The sequence below is a fragment of the Ambystoma mexicanum genome, chromosome 9 (assembly GCF_040938575.1).
Source record: "Ambystoma mexicanum isolate Mex_15411 chromosome 9, UKY_AmexF1_1, whole genome shotgun sequence".
Lineage (NCBI taxonomy): Eukaryota > Metazoa > Chordata > Amphibia > Caudata > Ambystomatidae > Ambystoma > Ambystoma mexicanum.
The window spans coordinates 386,186,566-386,201,421 of NC_090931.1; the positions used below are offsets into that span (position 1 = coordinate 386,186,566).

The following is a 14,856-nucleotide window of genomic DNA, read 5'->3' on the forward strand; positions in this document are numbered from 1 at the left end:
GATGACGAAAAGAAACAGCATGTCAGAGAACACCCTATCCATGAAGCGTTGGAAGACTGCGGGGGCATTAGCAAGTCCAAAAGGCCTGACCAGGTATTCGTAATGTCCAAAGGGTGTTCTAAAGGCCGTCTTCCATTCGTCTCCTTCCCTAATACGAATCAAATGATAGGCACCTCTGAGGTCCAGTTTCGTGAAGATGACAGCTCCTCTCACTGCCTCCAGGATATCCGAGATCAAGGGTAAGGGGTAACGGTCCTTGAGGGTACACTGATTTAATCCACGGTAATCGAGGCAAGGTCTGAGTTCCTTGGTGTCTTTTTTGGGAACAAAGAACAGCGAGGCTCCGGCTGGTGATTTCGATGGTCTTATGGTGCCTTTTTCAAGGTTGGTATCCAAGTATTCTCGGAGGGCCTTTTTTTCCAGTTCGGATAGGATAAACATCCTCAAAAAGGAAATCACTGCTGCAGGCCCTGTGTCTATGGCACAGTCTTCGGGTCTATGAGGGGGTAAGGCCTGTACTATGGCGTTTGAAAAGACATCAGTATAATCCTGATAAGCCCTTGGCACCTGAACAATGTTGGAAACCCTGAGTGTCTCTGATTGATCAGTGGGAGTAGCATTGGATGACATCAAGGAAGGACTCGAGGACAAACAATGAGATAGACAATACTCTGAACCCAGAAATAAGGATCCCGCTGTCCAATTGATGTATGGATTGTGCTTCTGTAACCAGGGCATTCCCAATACCATGGGGTAATGGACTGATTTGATGATATCAAACTTGAGCAGTTCCTGGTGATGATTTATTGAAAGTCGTATTTCCTTGGTCTGTAAAGATATGGGTCCTGAACTGAGGGGTCTACCATCAATTGCCTCCACAGGTTGCATTGTATCCCGAGCTTCATATGGAATATGGTATCTAGAGACCCAATCTTGGTCGATGAACACTCCCATAGCCCCACAATCCACCAGAGCCAGAATGGGATAGGCCTCATTCTTTGGTAATGATATGAAGGCTTGGAGAACCCCTAGATTGTTCTGTCCAGGAGAGTTCAAGGATGGAATAGATGTGGAGCAAACATCTCTCTCCCGACACCTCGCTCCATCTAGGATCGGGTGCTGGCATTTCCCGAATGCCGTGGAGGGGCTAGGGAACATTCTCTAACAAGGTGTTTATCCGAGGCACAATGCATGCACCGGCCTGTGTGGATCCTTCTGATCCTTTCTTGTGGGGAAATAGGTCCACTGAAGGCTCCTATTTGCATGGGTTCCGGATCAATGTCAGGGGTTGGGGCAGGATCGTTTTTTACAGAAGTCTCAAGGAAATTCTTTTGAAAGGGTATCTTGGTCTTTCTTCTTTCAGCCTTTCTTTCCTGGATTCGGAAGTCTATTTGCATGGCTAGATCGATAAGAGCCTGGAATGAGCTAGGACGAGCCACTCTGGCTAATTCATCCTTTATATCCTCATTTAGACCCCTGCGAAATAGAGTGAAACTTGCTTCTGAGGACCAATCTGATTCCTTGGCCAATTGTTTGAATCTAGTAACATAAGTTAGCATATCCTGGGATCCCTGTCGGAAATCAAGTAACCGTTCCTGAGCACTATAAACCTGTTCTGGGCGGTCGAACATAGTTTTGAGTGCCTGAATAAATCCATCATAATCATCCATAATCATCCAGGAGGGCATCTCCAGTGTTGACTAGGGGAGTGGCCCAGGTCAACGCGTTCCCTGTGAGGTGCGAGATTACAAAGCCCACCTTCGCCCTGGAAGTTGAAAAATAGTAGGGCGTAAAAGTAAAATGCACCAAGCAGGAATCCAGGAATCCACGTAAGGACTTTGCCAAGCCATCATATTTGTCTACCACTCCACCCAGTAACACACTCTCCTTGTTAGCGGAGTCGCGAGACAAAACAAGTTGCTTTAACGCGGTATTCTCTGCTTTTAAGTTCTGCACTTCAGTTGTTAGTTCTTGCATGCCACGCATGAGGTCCTGGACTGCTTTCTCCATAGCAGTCTCAGTGTCGGTCGTTTGGCGTCTCATACTGTCGTAAATCTCCCCTATCTCACCTCAGATCGCTTCTTGCTCTGTACCGCGGGAGGATTCCTCTTGCGGGCGGATCGGGTCTTATATAGGCTTGCACGAGTCTTGTCCGACTCCAGCGCACGTTCAGAGTTCCAGGAAGGTCGCAGTCACAGGATGTATAGGAAGGAAGTAGCGGTCGCTAGGTTTGAGGATTCCAGGAGCAGATTTAGAGGGGAAAGGTGGAAGGAAAGAAGAAGGGACCAGGAACTAGGAATAGTGGATTCGCCGAACAGCACAAACACGTCTAGTCACTACCTAGTGATAGCGTTGAGATGCGCGGGGCCGTGGGGGCGTGGCCAATTTATAGAACGTGCCGTGGCCAACATAAAGGCTGGTGCGAGGCAAGTCACTTGGCACGGCCATGTTGGGAGTAACAAGGAATACAAGCCCCGTCGCGATAAGGACCAGGAAGTCCAGAAAGGGCAAGTTCTATGGGTCATGACACCTAGGACAAATCAGAGGAGAGCCGGAGGTTGTCTACACCTCAACTAGTGTCATAACAGAGGCCAGGATGGCTGCCACACTGCCTCACCCTGAATAATCAGGTGACGATTAGGAGATTGCAGAGTGCTCTGCTAGGAAAGTTGTGCTGCCAGGAATGTAGCTGTACCTTGGTTACGTTGTGATGAGACAATGCTTATGGATATACAGGCTTTAAAAGCATGAGGCAAAAGGATAGGGCCCAGTAGCAAATTTCCTTGTGTTGTTGACTTATAGTTCAGTTGCAGTAGTCAATTTGGAAATACATAAATTCTAAATTGGAGGTATCTGGTGCAAGGAACTCATTGTGGCAACAGACATAGGTGATCACAGTCCAAGGGTGTTTATTAAACTGAAATGCAGTGTGGAAAAATGCCTGATCTAAACTTAAATCTAAGATGGGAGCAAGCGTCGATCATCAAATGAAAATATGGCACTCCTTGTGGCGTCTTGTCACAGTAAAAGACCTATGCTAAGAAAAACATATTGCCAAATCCTTACAACTACTTCTAGAAAGAGTGTGGAATAGGGGGTTTCAATAAAGAAAGAAGTGTTTTCAAAATAATAAGCCAGGTTTTGATTGCCAGGGGTCTCCCTGGCCTGCGTTTTCAGCACGGTACAAGGTGGGTCTCCTGAGCACAGCACACACTCGAGCTTTACAGCACAAGACGACAGTTCAGCTCCAGCTATCAGAATCTCTGATGGTTTAAAGTCTCTTTTCAATAAAAAAAGTCTTTTGCCTTCGAGGGCCTGATAGTTTTAACAAACAAACACAAAAGTTCTGTTTCACATATGGCTTCGGATGATGGTTTCACCCCTGGGTCCTCCTCTTCTGGGCGCAGACCCCTCACAGTCGTGCTCAACAAATCAAATAAACAGTTCTTTTCTCAATGAACTTTGGGTGGTGACTTTCCACCTCTGGATCTCCCTCGTTCGGGTTCGGACCACAAATGACAAGCTGGATAGTTAACTTCTCCTTGCCTTACAATGTCTCTTGGTTTTGTGAATCTTAATGTCTTTTTGAACAACTCGTCAGGGTTCACCCCTGCTCGTCGGCCTCCCTCCCTACATCTGGGTTCACTCAGCCACCTTTCATGAATCTCAGTGTCTTTTTGAACAAATCTTCAGGGTTCACCCCTGCTTGTCGGCCTCCCTCCTCCAGGTTCACTCTGGCCACCTTTTGCCTTGTCGGCCTCCCTCTTCCAGGTTCACTCTGGCCACCTTTTGCACAACGGTTCACTGTAGGTCTCCCTCGGTAGGTCCACTCCTGTCAGCACACCGTTTACAGGGATCTCAGGCCTCACCCCTTATCGTTAGCATCCCTCCTCTGGCTTCACTTCTGCCACCTTTAAACAGTTCTTGTACTTTTCATACCATGCAGGATTTGCTTCCCTTAGTTTCCCATTCATCTGCGGTCAAAGACTTTCGACTGTACGGAAGATTTGACAAGACCCCCGTATGACCCCTTGGGCCCCCTTTCGCCTTTTCCTAAAGCCTTCTGGTTGCTGTAGTTCAATAACAGGCAAATCGCCATGCGTTTCTCAAGTGAACGCCCATGTCGGGTTTGATTCAGTAATGCTGGCTTTCCCCTTTCCTCGTATCAACAATTCGTTGTTCATTCACAGTTCAATTAGCCTCTTGCTATTTTCGTTCGACACAGTTCAGTTTCTTTATCGGCTCTACCCTCGACTCACCTATTGTGATGAACTGCTTTGCTTTCTTGTCTGTAGAGTCAAGGTCGATACCATTGGGCCATACCTCTCTCCCCAGCTTGGCTGTCAGCAGAGGTGGCGCCCGGATACCGTGGACAACTGGTGCAACACACACAGGCTATTGGTCCTGACCTTCAGATTCCTTCTCTTGAGGCTTTATGGGTCCCTGTCGATAATAGCCAGGTCACTTCTCCCCTTGGTAACCTTTTGTCTTGTGCCGTCTTTTGCCTCCTTCTGAACTGCCGGGCTGAGTTAGCGCTCACATCGTGCGGTCTGCCTTGCTCGCATTGTGCAGTCTTGCTCCACCTTTTATCCCTGTGAATAAGGGAAAGAGACGTCAGGTGTGTGTCATTCTGATCAATTGCCTGACTTTGTCTGACCCTTGTATTGGGACATGTCAGGTAAACGGCTCTGATGTTAGTCCGTTGTCTTTCGTATTGTGCGAAAGTGTTCATGTCAGAAAAGGGGGTGGTCAGTGTTTTGAAGCATCCTATGTGATAGGATGGGAAAAGGTATTAGAAGAAGGGGGATACCGGATCTCACCCTTAGGTGTCCCACTCCCATTCCCCAAGGACGCCAGGAACTGGATTCAAAAACGATGGCCGTGTCCTGGCCACCTGGATGACACATCCCAGAGGACTAGATTGGGAGACACCTTCAGGTATCTCACAGTGGCCTCTTCCTCCTGGGTGACTTCAACATCCAATTGGAATACCCTGTCTCAGTATCCACTCTTTTCATTAACCTCTGCACCTCTCTATCCCTCTCCATTCTCCACTTTGGCCCAACCCATTCAACTGGACACACTCTGGATGCCATCAACCACTCGAACCTCTCTCAGGCCCAGCGCCCCCCTCTGATCACCCCTATCTCTTGGTCAGACCATTCTCTCCTCTCCTCCCACCTGGGTCCCTTCGGCCCTCCTACTGCACACTCAAAAGCCCTGCCAGTCTCGTTCACGAACATCCCAGTGGCAGCTGCTGCCTTTGCTTCTACCTTCATCCCCCCCTTATTCCCCCAATGCAGACTCTTCCGCTGACTCTGCTCTCAGCAACTTCCACTTGGCCATCACCAATACTCTGAACAGTCTTGCCCAGTCATGAGGATCCTCCTGAAACCTGCCTCTAAGTGTAACACCTGGTACGACTCCGAACTTGCAGCCCTGAAACGAAAGTGCAGAGTGGTGGAACGCAAGTGGCAAACCTCAGGCTTACCCTCTGACAAACTGGCATGCCGCCTGCTCCAAAGGCAATACAGGCTCTCCATCCGTGCTAAGAAAAGGACCCACATTCAGGCACGGGTATCTGGTGCATCCAATAACACAGCTGAACTTTTCAAAATCTGCAGGGATCTAGCCAACCTTTCCGTAAGTCTCCGCCTCCCCTCTTCCGTCCCAGGCCTTCTGCAACGCTCTGGCCACACATTTTGCCACCAAAACTCAGGACGTCCTTAACACCCTTGTTACTCACCCGCCAAACCCATCCCACACCCCCTTTCAATCCCTTAGCCACTCACCCTCCTCCTTCCGCCTTCACCTCCTTTGCCCCTGTCACTCCTGAAGAAGTTACTAGAGTTGTCCGCTCTATTTTGGTTTCTTCCAAACAGGTTTCCCCCTTCTCATCCAGAACCATCAAGGTCAACATTGTCTCTCTTACACCCATACTCACTGAATTTCGCAACCACTCTTTCTTTTTTTAAACATTAGTTTTTATTGGCACTTTTAATACAACTGACAAAATAAATGAACTGAGAAACCCCTTGCCCCTCCCTCCCACCATCACCCCACCCCCCTGCCCCATGTCCAGATCCGTGCTGCCGCCTAGGAAGACTCTGAATGTTCTCTTTGTATCCTGTGTCTCGGAGATGATGCGATTAGTGACCGTGGCACCGACTGGCTTAATGCCGCCATTCCCCAGGTCGCGGGCTCCCTGGTCGATTGTCATGCATGCCGGGGCTAATCCCATCCCACTCGGGCCGGGAGCCTTACCTCAAGTTCAATGGACGTCCCAACCCCAGGATTGCTGCACTCCATACCAGTTCGTGAGGAATGAGCTAGTATCATTATTTACCATAGCAGTTAGTTTGTCCATCAAAAACATGTTTTTCAGCTTTTTCAGCCAATCCGCCTTGGAGGGCGGTTCCGGGCTCTTCCATTTTTGAGCAAGAGCTACTCTGCCCGCCCTCAACATTGTTTCCCACATCCTTGGGTATCGGTATAGTTCAGTTTCCTCTGGGGGAAGACCCAGTAACATCGTTAGGGGATTAAGAGGTAAGAGTTCCTCTGTTACTTCCGCTATCCAGTCCCTCACTGACCCCCAGTAGTCCTGAACTTTCGGGCAGAGCCACCACATGTGGCCTCTGGAGCCTGTTTGTCCGCATCCTCTCGGGCACCTTGGTGACACCCCCGGAAACATCTTCGACAGTTTCACAGGGTCCCTGTGCCACCCCTGTAACATCTTAAAGTTGTGCTCCATGTCTGAGGTGATGAGGTTTCCATGAAAAGCTATTTTGAATATTCTAGCCCAGGTGTCCTCTGAGATCTCTTCACCTGCCAGATCATTCCAGAACGTGCGGAAGCTCCTTCTACCTTGAAGATTGTAAGTATTTAAGATTTTGTACATAGTGGATACCGCCCCCTTTCTCGAGGTCGCCGAGTCAAGGAGCTTCTCGAAGGGGGTCAACTGTCTCCTCAGGTTAGGACCCCATGACTGGTCACAGAGGATGCCCTTCAGGCGGAGGTATTCAAAGATGGAAAGCGACCCTTGACCAAGCACGTCCCTCAGGTCCTCGTAGGGTAGGAATTCGCCCTATCTGAACATCTGCCCAGCCCATTCCATTCCCATGTCTGACCAGTTCTAGGAGTGTCAGAACCCTTTACTTCTCAATTTTAGGGGGTGGCCCCAGAGAGAGGTCATCGGGGACGGCCATGTGGTGAGGTATGCAGTCCGGGGGCCCTCTTTCCAGATGTCCCAGAGGACTCCCAGGGTCGGATGGGTCTTTAGATGTTTCGGTATCGTCCTGCGTGGAGCCCATAGGAGGTCGCGGACCTTTAAGGGGTGGGCGTCCATATCTTCCAAATATGACCAATACGTTCCCAGACCCTCTTTCATATGCTCCAGGAGGACGCGCAGTTGGGCAGCACAGAAATAAAGGTGGAAGTCTGGCAACCCAAATCCCCCCTTGCAACCACTCTTTCGCCGCTGGATCTTGCCCCTCCTCCCTCAAGCACTCCCTTGTGCGTCCCCTCCTGAAAAAACCTTCAGCAGACCCTACCTGTCCAGCCAACTACCGTCTTATTTCAATCACCCCCTTCCTTTGGAAACTGCTGGAGAAGCTGGACTTGCCACAACTCAACTCGCATACTGACCTTGTCGGTGTTCTTCACAACCATCAGTCTGGATTCCAAGCATCCAGAAGCACGGAAACTGCTCTTCTGAACACCTGTGAAGAACTGCTTGCATCCCTGGACTCAACTCCCCAGCTGTCCTCATCCCACTTGATCTCTACTCTGCCTTTGACACTGTCAACCATTCCATCCTCATACAAAGGCTCCATGATACCCTTGGTATCTCAGAACGGGCACTGGAGTGGCTGACATCTTTCCTAACGGACCGCTCTTCCCAAGTCATCCTGGGCAGCTTCTCTTCTCCTACTTTCTTCTCCACCTGTGCTGTCCCCCAGGGTTCTATCCTCTCCCAATGGCTCTTTAACATCTACCTTGCTCAGCTGCCACTCCTCATCTCCTCCTTCTCCCCCAACTTCCAGTGTTATGCAAATGACACTCAACTCTTTTTCAGACTTCCTGCGGACTCACTCGCACCTTCCTTCATCCCTGACTGCCTATCTGCCATCCAGGACTGGCGCACTTCCAATGATCTATGCCTCAATGCCAGCAAAACTGAGATCCTTCCGATTGGGACCTCTGCTCCCTCCTTCTTCCCTTCTCTCTGGCCTCCCTCCATTGGCTCTCCCCCCTGCTCATTCTTCTGAAGCCAGAAACCTTGGAGTCATCTTTGACTCCTCTCTCTCCTTCCTCCCTCACACTCAGGACATTGCTAAGAAGTCCCACTTTCAACTTTTCCTTCTCAAAGGAATTCTCCCTTTTCTCACTTTCCCCCAGAAGCTCAATGTTTCCTGAGCTTGATTATTGCAATAGCCTCCTCCTCAATCTTCCTTCTTCCACTCTGCACCCCTTCAGCTAATCCAGAATAGAGCAGCAAGACTTATCCTTGGCCTTAAGCCAAGGGACCACATTTCTCCTGCCCTAAAAAGTCTTCACTAGCTCCCGGTTGCTGTACAGATCAAATTCAAATCCCTCTGCATCATCAACAAGGCTGTCTGGGGCCAGAGACCACACTATCTGCAACTCTCTCTTACAATATACTCTCCTTCTAGACCTCTACGTTCTACTGGCACCAACCTTTTGTGTGTAAAGCGTTTCGCTTAACAGAGAGCAGGAGGTCGTTTGCTTTCCTCAGCTGGATCCCTTCTATAGAACAGCTCCCCCTCCCTCTGTTTCTTGAGCAGGACCTTCTTAAATTTCCGAAAGCATCTCAAGACTTTCCTCTTTTCCTCCTCCTTCCCTTCCTCCCTCCTCTGCTTTCTCACAGTTGCTGCGATTGTTTTCTTGGACCCTTATGCATCCTCTGGGCCCCAGACCACTCACACCCAATCTTCCCAGTTTCGGTCTACCTTCAGCACTTGCCTCTGCACACCCTCCGCCCTGGAGACTCACACTTTTCCACCCAATGCGACTCCAGGCTGAATAGCAATTACCATAATTTGCACGTCATCTGTGGCTCACCCATGAGCATGGACACCTGAGCACCTACACCACTTCCCTCTTCTTCGCTGCACTTACACGTTCTGAATACTCACAAAGCATAGTAGGTTTGTCCGTTCCTTTCCCCACTGTACTTAATGTGTGTATTTAAAGTACTTCAATCGCATGTTCCCTCCCTGTGGGTGCTTTTGAAACAGAATTTATTTGCAGCATAAGCACCTAACAAGCAAGCAATAAATAACAATAAATAAATACATGGATGGTAACCTCTGCTGTTGGACATGCTTAGAGTCAATCGAATGACCATTTTCGGTGGAATAAGACACGTGACATTTACAGACCAGATTATCTTTCCAAAAAGTAAACCAAATTTCTGAATAAACATATATGGAAAAAAGTTCTAGAGTGGGGACCATTTTCCAACTATTACTCTGCATGCCCCATATAAAAATTGAAAAGAGTGTAGGCAACAAAGGGATTTATGGCGATCTGGCATGCATACTTACCCGAAGTAGGTCCCGTCTCTGTCAATGAAGTATCTCCCCTCGGCATCCATCGGGATATAATGTCTTCCGCTAAACATGGCTGCCAGCATTGTGTCTTCGTACCGCCTCAGTGTAGACAGCCTGGTAGTGAAATACATACCGCCCACATTAAGTGGAATGACTTCAGGAAACTGTAGGAGTAAACACATTAATAAATAGGCTGGCATGCTGCAAACCCAGGATGTGTCCATATTCGCTGGCGTGCCCACTTGTTGCATGGGTGTCATTTTGTTTCCCCTTGTGGGTAATCAGCGACAGAAAGACTTGGGAGGAGTTTTTACCCTTTAAGGGCCTACTGCAAGGATTCACAACAGGGAATTTGACAAGTTTTTTTTTTTTTACATTTTAAATTCTAACAGAGCATACTAATTAATAATAATGAGAGCAACATCCCAGCAGATAGCATAGAAAAATAACAAAACACATGAACATGACAAAGGAAGGAGAGGACACTACAAGACCCAGCTATTATACATGATAGTGTTTTTGTACCTTCCGCAATGTTGCATTCAGCTTCCACAGATTTTGCGGGAGAAGTAATGCCCGACAAGATCCAGCAAAACAATAAAACATGAGACCCTTGGGAGCATGGATTAATATATAAAAATATATTCATACATTAAAAAATCTCCTAGGTTTGTTGATATTCAGTGAATAGTTGGATATCTGCATACAGGCTCATTGTGAATGAGCCATTAATCCACCAGTAAGGACTGCGTCTGCAGCCTACACCCAGAGATGTTGATGGTTTAATGGTTGGAGCCCAGAAAAAGGCATGGGAATCTGCAAAATTGCCTGTTTCCTGTGCCTTTTTGTGCCCGTAACAAAGTTTCCCCGGGAGAATTTATTCTGAAATGGAATCTCCCCGTGAAATAAATTCTCCCCCATGACAAGAAATGAATTTCCTCGTTTTGAACCCTTCACCTTCTGGCATTTTTTAAAACACAGTCTCTACTCTTCTAAGGAGGGTTTTGGAAAAGTCCAGTCAGGCGAGGGATGTCTCTGTTTTGAAATATTGTTGAGCCTTCATTTTGATAGGGAGAGACTCTGTAGCAGAATAAACGCTCCCCCTTGAAGGGGGAGACTCTGTACCAGAATCAACTCTACCCATTAAGGGGAGATTCTGTATCAAAATAAACTTTCCCCCTTGAAGAGGACACTCTGTAGCTGAATAAACTCTCCCTTTGTTGGGGAGACTCTATAGTTGAATAAACTCTCCCCCCTGAAGGGCGAGACTCTGCATCAGAATACACTCTCCCCCTTCAAGGGGAGACATTGTAGCAGATTAAACTTTAACCGTTAAGGGGGGATTCTGTAGAAGAATACACTCTTCTCCCTTGATGTAGGAGTCTCTGTAGCAGAATAAACTCTTCCCCCTTGATGGGGTAGACTGTAGCAGAATAAACGTTCCCCTTGAATGAGAGACTATATAGCTGAATAAACTCTCCCCCTTCAAGGGGGAGACTATCGGAATACACTCTCCCCTTTGACAGAGAGACTGTATCAGAATAAACTCTCCCCCTTGAATGGTAGAATCTGTAGCTGAATAAACTCTCCCCCTAGACAGGGCAGAGTCTGTATCAGAATAAACTCTACACTTGATGGGGGAGACTCTGTAGCAGAATAAACTCTCTCCCTTGAGAGGAGTATCTGTATCAGAATATACTCACCCCCTGGAAGGTGAAGCTCTGAAGCAGAATGAACTCTCTCCCATGAAGGGGAGACTGCAGCACAAATACACTCTCACCCTTGATGGGGAGACTCTGTATTAGAATAAATGCTCCCCCTTGTAGGGGGCTAACCAAACTTTCCCCCCTGAAGGGGGAGACTCTGTAGCAGAATAAACGTTCCCCTTTGAACGATAAACTCAGTTGCACAATAAAACCGCTCCGTTGATGGGGGAGACTCTGTAGCAGAATAAACTCTCCCCTTGAATGGTAGACTACATGGCTTAATAAACTGTCTCCCTTGATGGGGGAGAGTCTGTATCAGAATGAACCATTCCCCTTGTTGGGGAAGACTCTGTAGCAGAGTAAACGTTCCCACTTGATGGGGTAGACCCTGTATCAGAATGCACTCGCCCCTTGAAGGAGAAACTCTGTAGCAGAACACACACTCCCCCTCGAATGGGAGACTCCATCGCAGAATAAACTCTCTTGTTGAATAGGAGACTCCATAGCAGAATATTGTCTCCCGTTTGAAGGGGAGACTCTGGACTTCGGTCCCCCGAGGGCGTTCACCTTACAGCGCCTTGAGACCATAGCAATGGGAAAAGGCACTATACAAATGCCAAATTACATTACATTTAACTTTGCCATCCATTCGATAATGAGTGCAACAGTGCCTGTTACACCACCTGAATCCACTTCAGCACAACCAAACCTATTTAACGGAACAACTTCCTACCCATACACATTCTTCAATGTATTTTACGACTCTGGGCTGCTCTCACCATGCCAGGTGCAATCTCTGTGGGGAAGTTATGTAACATTTCATTAGGGCCCGATTTTCATGGGCTAAGTTCCCTATGCTGCAGGGATGTGGTTGTGGTGCTACACTTGTGCAATGCTGCTTTGCAAATGATTAATGATCTAGCAAGTTATCAAGCTACAATCGCCAGCTAACATGCTAGTTCTTACTTAAAATCAAAACCTGACGTGATTGTTAAATTCTACAATCTATGAGGCAGCACCATGTATGGAAAACAAGTGTTGGCTGATTAAAATGTACTATACAGAATTTGTATAGCGCCTACTGCCATTAGCATGGCCTCAAAGCGTTTTGGCTATGAACACCCTTTGGAAGACCGTGGTGAGAGATATGAGATGTGAAGGAAGGATTTCGAAAATGCTTGTGTGCATTTTTAGCCACCATGAGGTAGGTAGAGAGTGACTAGGTCCATAATAACAGCCCATAGATATGAGATGAGAGGATGGGTGCCATGACAGATTGTTAGGGGAGTAGGTGAGACATTTGACTGATCATGTGACTGGCCGGGCCACATTTGTCCGTGGGACTCCACTGTATTATATTGAAGGTGGTTGTGTGTGTTAGTGTGGGTGAAGTCGAGCAGTTTCTATTGCAGGTGTACGGAGGTACATGGGTCGTGCCCCATGCAGGATACAGCTATGTTCCTTTCTAATTAAGTGCTTGATGTTCTAGCAAAGAAGGCTGACACCTGGGTAGATGTACACTTGGAGCTTATCATAAGATCTGTCTTAGATTCATTCTGGAGGGGGGAGACAACTGCACCCCCGCATATCTGGCAGGGTTGGGTAATTGTTCACCCAGGAGATGAACTAAGTCTGTGAAGATGTTGAAGGGAAGAGCCAAGTTCTGAGTGCCTTCCTGAAGGTGAGGTGATCTTCTGTGCAGCGGATTGTGAATGGGATCAAGTTCCAGATGGTGGAGGCTTGGACTGAGAAGGAGGATGCCCTCTATTCGGGTTGATTTTGCCAATGGGATGACGAGAAGTGCTGTGCCCGATCTGAGTATTCTGCTAGACCTATAGTGTGTATGTTTATGCTGCAGATATTCTGGACCTATGTTGTGGAGAGCTCGGTGGGTGATGCACATTGCCTTGAAGGTGGATTGTCACCTGATCAGAAGCCAAAGAAGGACACAGAGGGTGGGTGAGATGTGTTTTCTAGGGCCCAAGGCCTTGAGGAGCCTTGTAGCAGCGTTGTGAACCCGTTGGGAGTTTCCTTAGTTGTGATTCCGCGGCCCCCAGATATAGGGCATTAGCATGGTTTGAGTGTGAAGTGATGATAGCAACGATCACAGTGACTCTGTGTGGGAAGGTCAGGTGCGCAGAGCTGCGGCAGAGAATGTGCAAGTGTAGGTAGCAGCTCTTTGTCAAAGAGTTGATGTGATGCGATAGTCTGTGTCCATAATGCATCCAAGATTTTTTACTGTGTTGGAGATGGAGGGAGGTGGGCCTAGAGAGTGGTCTTCCTGCAGAGCATGATCTCGATTTGTCCTGGGTTGAGTAGGAGGTGGTTGGTAGTCAACCAGTGTTCGATATCTGAGAGACATGATGCGAGATCGAGGGAGGTGGCGAAGGAGTCCTTTGGAATTCTGAAGACGATTTGGGTGTCTGCGTAGTTATAGCAAGTAAGGCCGTGGGATTGAATGAGTCTTGGGAGGGGTCTTAGTTATAGGTTAATAGTGGGGCCAGAGAGGCACCCTGTGGCACTCCGTGGGCACTGGGCAGGGAGTCGAGTAGAAAGGAGGCTTCTGTATTATTTGGGATCTGTTGGAGAGGAAGGAGGATATCCACTTCAGAACTGCGTCCCCGATACTGAGAGAGTGGAGTGTTTCTGTGAGGGTCGGGTGGTGAATGGCGTTGAAGGCTGCCGAGAAGAATTAGGGCGGCGCAGCCTTCCAAGATCATCCCAGATGTGGACTAGGCACGAATCAGTTCCTCGTAGGGGATCTGAAGCTAGATTGGGTGGGGTTGAGGATCTAGTTGGATTCTGAGAAATGGCATAGTTGTGAGTAAGCTGTTCCACTGATTAGTTTAGCTATAAATCATTTTTTAAAGATGGGTCTGTAGTTGGTCGGAAAAAGGGAGTTGAGTGAGGGCTTTTTGAGCATTGGCTTGATGTAGGAGACTTTGAATTCTGCTGGGAAGATGCCAGAGGGGAACGATGAGTTGACAATTGATCTTGCGATGTCCCAGGCACAGGTGAATGTTAGGATTTATTTTAGAAGAGTTGGGGAGCAGGAGTCTCCAGGGGATCCTGAGGCGTAGCTGTTAGTAGTTTTAAAAATTCAGGTTGAGAGAATGGAGAGAAGAATGAGAATAGCGGGAGGTGGTAGGCTGTTGTGATGCTTCGGTTGAGGCTGCAGGGGAGGGAGTGGTTAGCGCTGCTACTTTAATGACGATAGAGATGTTTCTTTCTAGGGCTATGTTGTGGAAGTGGTCTGAGAGTGAGTCGAAGAGGGTTTGGGTGTGTATAGGGGTGGAGCTGGTGCTGTGGAATAACAGTTGAAACTTTGTTTCTTTCATTGAACTCTCCACATTTGGGAAGATGTGGACTTGTAACATTGTACCTACGGAACATCTGAGTTGAAAATGCGTTTCCCAAGCTCTGCAAAACGGCATCTCTGATGTTACGTGTGAGTTTGTAACTTCATCGAACGAAACTATTAATGTCAATTGTATGGAAGTGATTTCCCTTAAAGGGAAAGGCATCTTTTCAAACGATGGAGCTTTGGGTCTGCTCAGAAAGAGAGCTTCAGTCTCTCT

At 47.9% G+C, this 14,856-nt stretch overlaps 1 protein-coding gene across 2 annotated transcripts in view; it reads right to left on the reverse strand.

Annotated features, from left to right (window-relative positions):
- Positions 1-14,856, reverse strand: part of KCTD7 (potassium channel tetramerization domain containing 7) — a 269,909-nt gene that overhangs the window by 150,397 nt on the left and 104,656 nt on the right. Inside the window, exon 2 of one of the 2 annotated variants that reach the window (XM_069614862.1) lies at positions 9,567-9,686. In XM_069614862.1, coding sequence (XP_069470963.1) covers positions 9,567-9,686 — 120 coding nt within the window. Of the gene's footprint in view, positions 1-9,566; positions 9,737-14,856 lie in introns of both variants that reach the window. The other variant, XM_069614861.1, reaches the window with a different exon arrangement.